Source organism: Miniopterus natalensis, chromosome 19 (assembly GCF_054644295.1).
Source record: "Miniopterus natalensis isolate mMinNat1 chromosome 19, mMinNat1.hap1, whole genome shotgun sequence".
NCBI classification, from domain to species: domain Eukaryota; kingdom Metazoa; phylum Chordata; class Mammalia; order Chiroptera; family Miniopteridae; genus Miniopterus; species Miniopterus natalensis.
In genome coordinates, this window is record NC_142099.1 from 34,500,039 (window position 1) to 34,509,335 (window position 9,297).

At 41.5% G+C, this 9,297-nt stretch overlaps 1 protein-coding gene across 2 annotated transcripts; it reads right to left on the minus strand.

Moving 5' to 3' along the window:
* Positions 1-1,701: 1,701 nt before the first annotated feature.
* LOC107541579 (T-cell surface glycoprotein CD1b-2-like) lies at positions 1,702-6,063 on the minus strand. Of its 2 annotated transcripts, XM_087828191.1 has the most exons (7): positions 5,997-6,063; positions 5,391-5,712; positions 5,219-5,304; positions 3,862-4,140; positions 3,374-3,652; positions 2,597-2,693; positions 1,702-1,723 (listed from the first exon to the last, which is right to left on the minus strand). In XM_087828191.1, the coding sequence occupies exons 1-7, from the start codon at positions 6,061-6,063 to the stop codon at positions 1,702-1,704; spliced, it is 1,152 nt and encodes a 383-aa protein (XP_087684317.1). The 2 variants fall into 2 exon arrangements, with proteins under 2 accessions (XP_087684317.1, XP_016074182.2); XM_016218696.2 differs by lacking the exon at positions 5,219-5,304 and having other exon boundaries at positions 5,446-5,712.
* Between the last annotated feature and the right edge of the window lie 3,234 nt (positions 6,064-9,297).

Consider the following 9,297-nt stretch of genomic DNA (forward strand, 5'->3'; position numbering starts at 1 on the left):
GTTTCCACTTTTTTATTTTTTTCATTTAATAGGTCTAGAGAGGGGCCCAAAAATTTCTTTTTCTAACAAACTCATAGGTACTGCTGCTGGTGGTGACTCATAGTGCACACTCCAAGAAACACATTCATTAAAGCCCCAGATTGTAGCTGAGAGTGCGGTCAAGCATACAACCACATCCCCACTCTATAAGATGAGGTAGAGTTTAATGCATTCTGGAGAAATAACCCACTATTCTAATTGAGAGAGGAGAAAGCTATATTTTCAGCCATTTTTACCCTTCCCAAATCCTAAAGCCAATATCGTCCTAAAATTTCCAGGTGAGGGAACTGCTTCCAGTACCCTTAGCTCCTCCAAAAGCTCTGCTTGCTCTCACTTCCTTTTATAGAGTCTAAAAAAGGATACTCAAGTTCTCTCCACTTCCCTCCTGCTGCTGTTTTAATAAAATGAAATTGGATATTTTTTAAATGGTATTTTCAGAAAACAATGGAATAAGCAAAAATCGAATAAATGTAAATCAAAGATCAAACTGAATTGATATACCACAGATGTCAAAGTCCCTGAAGGCCAGAAAAACCCTCTTGATTTTTACTTGACTATTTAACAGCCTTTTGTATTATCCCTCATACATCCCACTTCTCATTCATTCTCACTGAAAAATGAGGAGCAGGATCCTCTTCTGATGAGTCTTTGTAGGTAAACTCTAGTTACAGTATTGGCACAAGTGGTTTTCTCCAAAGGGGTCAGGGCAAAAACAAGGAGAACATTTTTTTTTTAATTCTTTTTTTTATACTCACCTGAGGATATTTTTTCCATTGCTTTTGAGAGTGGAAGGGAGAGAAAGAGAGAGACATTGATATGAGAGAGACACATCAATTAGTTGCCTCCCGCTCCTGCCCTGATTGGGGGGGAGCCTGCAACCGAGGTATGTTCCCTTGGCCAAAATCGAACCTATCACCCTTCAGTCCAAGGTCCAACACTCTAACCTCTGAGCCAAACCAGCTAGGGCGATTTTTTTTTAATTTTTATATTTATTTATTTATTGCTATGTGAGAAATATTTCAATAAGAAGAAAATCTAGAATATCAACTAAAAATAATAAAAGGAGATTTAATACAACTAACATATGAAATATCATAGCTTAGCCTAGCCTACCTTAAACATGTTCAAAACACATGCATTAGCCTATAGTTGGGCGAAATCACCTAACACAATAAACACATTGTAGAGTATCGGTTGTTTATCCTTATGATGTCAAGGCTGACTGGGAGCTAGGCTCACTGCCACTGCCCAGCATCACAAGAGAGAATCATACTACATATTACTAGTCCAGGGGAAAAAATCAAAATTCAAGTACCATTTCTACTGAATATGTACTGCTTTCACACCATTAGAAAGTGACAAAAAAAGGGTAAGGTAAGGTAAGTCAGGCACCATCGGTAGTTTATTTTATTTATTCCAAGATACATCCTTTCTCACATCTCACATCTATTAAATCTGGGTGCTATCATATAATAAAGTCGCAGCTCTTAATTATTTTCCTGTTAGTGTGTAAATTACATCTCACAATCTATGGGAACTCCTAGTTGATCAAATATGATAATTATTTGATTAAATATGATGAGATTGACTCCTGGGCTGGCAGCTTGAGCTTCTTATCTTCTAGGTACTTATTCCAAATGGGAAAAGAGACATGATAAAATCTCACGGGATATTCTGATATGACCTGTTAAGAACACAAACAATTTTAGCTCTACATAAGAGGTATTTGTACACCTGTTTCATAGCAGCATAATTCACAATGGCCAAAAGATGGAATCAACCCAAGTGTCCATTGACAGGTGAATGGATAAACAGGTTATATAAATACAGTGTAATATTATTAAGCCTTCCTTAAAAAGGAAAGAAATTCTGAATCATGAGTACATTATGGTAAGTGAAATAATCCAGTCATAAAAGACAAATACTGAAGATTCCACTTATATGAGGTGTCAAAAGCAGTCAAATTTATGTAGACAGAAAGTAGAATGTTGGTTGTTTGGGCCTAGATGACCAGAAAATAAGATGTTGTTTAATAGGTATAGAGTTTTAGTTTTTCTAGATGAAAAAGTTCTAGAGATTGGTTGCACAAAAATAGGAGTGTAATTACTACTATTAAACTATGCACTTCAAAATGACTAAGATAAATTTTATGTCATGTATATTTTACCACTATTAAAAAACAGATTTACATCAAAAAGATGAGCCCGGCCAGGTGTGGCTCAGTGGTTGAGAGTCAGCCTAGGATCCAGGAGATCGAGGTTTGATTCCCGGTCAGGGCACATGCCCGGGTTGCGGGCTCGATCCCCAGGAGGAGATGTGCAGGAGGCAGCCAATCAATGACTTTCTCATCACTGATGTTTCTATTTCTCTCTCTCCCTCTCTTTTCCTCTCTCTGAAATCAATAAATATAAAAAAAAAAAAAAAAAAAAAAAGATGAGAATTGGGGAGAAAGTGCAAAAAGTCTTGTGGAAAGATTGAGGCTAAAGTGATATAAATAGATAAAAATGGTATAAAAGAATGAGAGGTTAACAGAAAAAAAGATTTTGTGAAAACTTACCAGCGCCGCCAAAACCATACTGCAAGACATATCAAGAGAATCGAGGTGGGCAATATGACTGCCAACAATATCACACTGATGCGGGAGACAGAAGATCCTGGCAATTGGGAGAAGACACAGAGATGTCACTTCAAAGCCCATTCTCTGATTCACCGGCCCTTCCTTTGCTCACCTAGGGGTCAGCACCATCATTCACCTGCTTCTGACGTGTGGGCGTATCCAACTCCCTCTCTCATATTTTCTAACAAAATATATCCATATCTATCTTCTATCTCTTCTTCTTGCCCCACCTCACCCAATACTATATAGGTTCATAATTCTTACTTATTTTATATCTTAGGTCAGCAATTTCCAATATTTTTCATCTCAAGGCACACATAAACTAATTATTAAAATCCTGCAGCACACCAAAAAGTATATTTTTTGCAAATCTGCCCCCAAAATGAGTATAATTTTGATTCATTCACACCAGACATCTATTGTGATGGTGTTGGCTGTTGTCATTTTTTATTTGACAATCTCAGGGAAAAGAGGTCAGAGCTCCTGACTAAATAGTCGGGTATTGCATGTTTTTAAAATTCTTGCAGCACACCGGTTGAAAATCGCTGCCCTAGGTCATTTCTTTCTCTCATTTTTCCTCCTTCTTTCTACTCCTCCCTTCCTCTCTCCTTATTTCTCTCTCTCTCTCATATAAAATCTCACCATTTTGCCAGTCTTGCCCTCTATGTTTGAGGGTCCGCTCTTCCCATTCCCAGCTGGGCCCCAGTTCTTTCTCACCCCAGTAGAGGACGATGTCCTGGCCTCCTAGACTGCTGTGCCTCACTCGGCAAGTCAGGCCAGCTGCCTCCCCGGCGGCCACATCCAGGGTTACTCGGAGATACCACGTCCCATCAGCATTGGGCAGGACGTCACCTTGATGAGTCCCCGGCTGCTCCTGCTCACCCCTCATCCACGTCACCCGGACAGGTTTGGGGTAGAATCCGGAGGCATGGCACACCAGCAGCAGACGGCCAGGACCAGGAGGGGGACCACTGGACAGCCAGGCCTTGGGCTTCACTGGGCAGGAAGAGCAGGGACAATGTCACATTATGACTCTAATCCAGAGCATAGGGACTCAAAAACCCACAAGCTTGGACAGTGACAGTTCCACTCCTTTGGAAACCATATAATGTATTGATCAAGCCCCTCTGCTGTGCATCCTACTTGAGTGTACAGCGGTGGTGGGACGTGAACAAGAAAACCCTTGAGGATAAGAGAGGACTAACCTTGCCTCTGCAGTTCCGCCTTCCCTGCCTCGAGGACACCCAGGAGGAATCGAGGGCAGGTTTCTAAGAGGAGCTTCGTTATGATATCAGCGATGCCTTCGTACTGACTGAAAAGTGTGCAGAACCACTGTGCCCTGCTGCCGCCCGCAGCACTGGGCACACAGGACCCATTCTCGAAGCTCAGGAAGCTCAGTCCTCCCAAGGCCCCCATCAGGAAGCTCTCCGTGGTCTCCCCAGAAAGCAGCTGGCAGCCCGCCATGCCCTGGATCTCAAAGGGGTCTGCATAGAAGGAAAACAGAGAAAGGCATATTTAAGAGCAAACAAGAAGGAAAAGGGTGGAGGAAGGACCTAGGATATTTTATTTGGGTGAGATGTAAAGTGATGGGCGGACGCCCAATTCAGTCCAGTCATATGCAGCATAACAGCTTTTCAGTCAACAGCAAGCCCCGTATATGAAGGTGGCTCCCTAAGGTGTAGTGGAACGGAGCTGAAAAGTCCCTGCTGCTGGTGACGTAGCCGCTGTAAGGACGCCAGGGCACCGTGCGCGCTGATGCGTTTGTGGTGGTGCTGGTGCAAGCAGGCCCGCTGTGTTGCCAGTTGTATAAAGTATAGCAATACAATATGTACAGTACAGAATACTTGATAATGATAACAAATGTTACCAGTTTATGTATTTATTATACTATTTATTGTTATTTTAGAGTGTACTTTTTCTACTTCTAAAAAAGAGGTTTCCTATAAAACAGTGTGCCAGTAACAGCCTCATACATCTCACGTTTACTGCGTCTTGTGATTGCATCAGTTTCTCTTGTGCTTGATTTAATCTCGTGGTTTTCCACAGTGACGTGCTGTACAGGATTGTAGCCTAGGAGCAGCAGGCTACGCCACATAGCCGAGGTGTGTGGCAGGCTACCCCATCGAGGTCTGTGTAAGTGCACTCTATGATGTTCACACAATGAAACTGGCAGAACCTACGCATTGGTAAGAACCTAATTAATTTCTCAGAACCTATCCTCATTGTTAAGCTGTCTGGCTGTGCTCACAGACTTTTCAGAAAGAAGAGCAGGGGAGAAGCACGCATGTCAGAAACAGTGGAGAAGGGCTGCTGTAATGACATACCGGAGGTAAGAAGAAAGAAGAGAGGGAAAATGCGAGGGACAGGGCGATGAAGTCACGAGCACAACGTTCCAGGAGGAGCAGGAGGGTTGCATTGAGAGGCGGGAACGGGCTGGAAATGCTTGAACAGATGGGTTGAAGAAAAAAGGAAGTCACACTTTAGTTTACTCAGGCACAGAGCAGGAAAAGTGAGGGCTTCTTGCTTGGGGTTTAAGAGAAAAAAAGTTAAATATAAACAAGCCAGGAGATGGTTCCAAAGGGGTATCTTTATCAGACAAGAGTGCAGGAAGCAGGAAAAACCTGAAATAGCTTGTGGAGATATGGAGTCTAAGTGGAAGAAGACATCTCTAGAGAAGTATGTGCATACTGTTGGATAAATTAGGAAGAAGAGAAAGCTCCTGGGGTGGGGCAACCTGAACCAAGAGAGAGAGAATATCACTGATAATCTCTCCAGAGAACAGCACTCACATTTCATCTGGAATTCACTGACATGATCCTGTACCACCCGAACAAATCCGATAAAATATATTCGAAATATCTCCTCCAGCTTAGCTATTTCCTCATTGCTGAAGTTGCCCTTGGACCAGGGCTTCAGGAAAATGGCAGTGCCTGAGTCGCTGTCCCAGCCATGAATCTGCAAGTCACCCAGCCAGCCAGAGCCTTGATTTTGTGCCCAGGTGCTGTTGGCAAAGGACGATATCTGGATGAGATGGAAAGAGATCGGCTCCTGGAATGCTGTGGGTAGTGGAATAAGAAAAGTGGGAGAGAAAAAAGAGAGAGAAAGTCAGGAGGAAATGGGGGGCGGGGGGATGAAAACCAGAAAGATCCACAGAAAAAGAACCCAGAGTCTGCACAACAAAATGCCTGAGACATGGCCTGTGCCAGGGCCTCAGGCTCCATCCCCCACCTCCAAAACAGAAGAAGAGGGCTGGAGACAGGTCGCCCAGACCCCAGTATGTACAGCTTGCTTCATCCAGACCCCCTACGCCCACGCCAGGAGAAGCCAGAGTTCCTCTTACCATGCCTGGGCTCGTTGTCACCACCTGGGGTGAGATCTGCTAGCAATAGAAGCGGTAAAAGCAGCATTTCACTGGGAGGTAGAGCTTCTGACTCTAAAAGCTGGTGTTTGATCTCTGAACCCAGCAAACCTTTTTCTCAGTGCTTTATAGTGACTTCCTCTCTCTTCCAACTGACAAATCTCTGCCTCATTCACATTGTACATCAGAGAAAACTGTCCCTCCCACAACCCCGGCCCTGCCCCTCTGCCTCTCATTTCCACTCCAGCCCCTGACTTCCAGGTTCTTTCTTCTCATCGCCTTGGCTTCTAGCCCTTCTTTCTGACCTCGGCTTTCTTCATGCTACCTTGAAAAAGCCCCATATGATTTTGAAAGGCTATTTTGTAACATCTGTTAAGTAAGACCGTAATGTTAAACAATGGCCTGCTTTAATCTAGGAATATTCTTTTGGTCTGTCCACCCAACTCTCTACCCTCCTCCTCACGGTCCTCTCCTCTCTGGCACTCTATCATCACCTCTTCCCAAAACTCTCAATGGCTCCTTTTTTTTTTTCAATCTCATCCCCCTTGTCTGATCTTCCTAACCCCATATTCTTGTTTCTCTGTGTGTGTGTTGTGCGTGCTTGTGTGTGTGTGTGTATTTACAATAATTTACAAAAGGCAAAGCATGTAAAAAATTTGCCTGGCCCTAGCCAGGTGGCTCGTTGATTGGAGCATCTTCCCATCCACCAAAAGGTTGCGGGTTTGATTCCCAGCATATGGAAGGCAACTGAGCAATCTCGCTCTCTCTCTCGCACTGATGTTTCTTTCTCTTCTTCTCTCTCTAAAATCAATAAAAAAATATCCTTGGGTAAGAATTTTTTTAAATAATGATAAAAAATAAAATAAAATAAAACATTTGCCTGGACTGGAGACCCAAATTCCAAAATCAAATAAGATAAATACTGCAGCTTATAATATAAGAAATTTTTGAAAAGAGAAATTGCATTGGCTACTGGCATATGAGCTTTATAGTAGCTCTTGACCTCTGAAAGTTTGAGTAACAAACTTTTATGAAATAAGCAGAACTTTGGGAGTTATGCTACATGCAGCTTCAGGCTGAGTCAAAGACAACGTATTTTTTTGTCTATCCATTTGTTTGTTTTTTTCCTTAATCCCGTCACGTTTTTCACTCAGCCCTGCCAAACCTCCTCCCCATGACACCTGTCAGTCCTTTCTCTTTAGCTATGAATCTGTTTCTAATTTTTTTGTTCTTCTTGTTGTTCATTAGATTCCACATATAAGTGAAATCATATGATACGTGTCTTTCTCTGACTGGCTTATTTTACTTAGCATAATACCCTCCAGGTCCATCCATGCTGTTGCAAAAGGAAGATTTCCTTCTTTTTTATGGATAAGTAGTAGTCCCTGGTGTAAATGTCACACAGCTTTTTTATCCACTCATCTACTGATGATGGGCACTTGGGCTGCTTGCAAATCTTGGCTACTATAAATAACACTGCTATGAACATAGGGGTGCATATATTCTTTCAAATTAGTTGTATTTCTTTGGATATCTTTGCAGAAGTGGAATCACTGAGTCATAAGGCAGCTCCATATTTAATTTTTGAGAAAACTCTGTACTGCTTTCCACAGTGGCTGCATCAATCTGAATTCCTGCCAACAGAACATGAGGGCTCCCTTTTCTCCACACCCTCTCGCCAGCACTTGTTTTTTGTTGATTTGTTGATGGTGCCATTGTTACAGTTGTGAGGTGATACCTCATTGTGGTTTTAATTTGCATCTCTCTGATGATTAGTGACTCTGAGCATCTTTTCATATGTCTACTGGCCATTTGTATGTCTTTTTTGAAGAAGCATCTATTTAGGTCCTTTGTTCATTTTTAAATTTCAATTGTTTTTCTGTTGGTGTTGAGTTGTATAAATTCTTCATAAATTTTGAATATTGATTCCCTATCAGATGTATCATTGATGAATATGTTCTCCAATTCAATGGTTTGTATTTTCATTTTGTTGATAGTTTCCTTTGCTGTGCAAAAACTTTTTAGTTTGATTTAATTCCATTTGTTTATTTTCTTCTTTTGTTTCTTTTGCCCTAGGGGGTATATCAGAAAAAACATTGCTATGAGAAATGTCTGGGATGTTACTGCCTATGTTCTCTTTTAGGATTTTTATGGTTTCCAGTCTTAAATTTTAGTCTTTAATCTATTTTGAGTTAACTTATGTACATGGTATAAGAAGATGACCTGGTTTCATTTTTTACATGTATCTGTCCAATTTTCTCAGCCTCACTTATTGAATAAACTGTCTTTACCTTATTGTATGTTCTTTCCTCCTTTGTCAAATATTAATTGACCATGAAGGCATGGATTTATTTCTGGGTTCTCTATTCTGTTCCATTGATCTATATATCTGTTTTTATGCCAGTACCATGCTGTTTTGGCCCTGTAGTATAGTTTGATATTAGGTAGTGTGCCTCCTCCAACTTTGTTTTTCAAGATTGCTGTAGTGGTCTTGCTGGGTTGCTCAGTTGGTTGAAACTTTGTTCCAATATGCAAGGTTGAAGGTTTGATCCCTGGTCAGGGCATATACAAGAAACAACCAGTAAATGCCTAAATAAGTGGAACAAGTCCATGTTTCCCTTTCTCTCTCTCTCTCTCTCTTTCTCTCTCCCCCTTCCTCTCTCTAAAGTCAATAAATAAAATAAAATAAACACACACACACAAAACAACAACAACAACAACAACAACAGGTGCTGTGGCTATTTTGGCTTTATTGTAGTTCCATATAAATTTTTGGAATATTTGTGCTAGTTCTGTAAAATACACCATTGGTATCTTGATAGGAATTGCACTGAATCTATAGATTGCTTTGAGAAGTAAGGACATTGTAATGGTGTTAATTCTTTCTGTCCATGAACACAATATATCTTCCACTTATTTATATCTTCTTCAGTTTCTCACTTCAGTGTCTTATAATTTTTCAAGTACAGATCTTTTACATCTTTGGTTAAATTTGCTCCTAAGTAGTCTGGCCAGTGTGGCTCAGTGGTTGAGCATTGATCTATAAATCAGGAGGCCACAGTTCAAGTCCCAGGCAGGGCATATGCCCTGATTGAGGGCTCAGTCCCCAGCAGGGGGCGTGCAGCAGGCATTGGATCAATGGCTCTCTCATCATTGATGTTTCTATCTCTCTGTCTCTCTCCCTTCCTCTCTCTGAGAGGAAGAACCGCCAATTCTGCAGTTCTCAGAACTGCCTTCTCTTTAGTACTTTTTTATTCTCAAAGCATGTATCTCTTTGAATGTA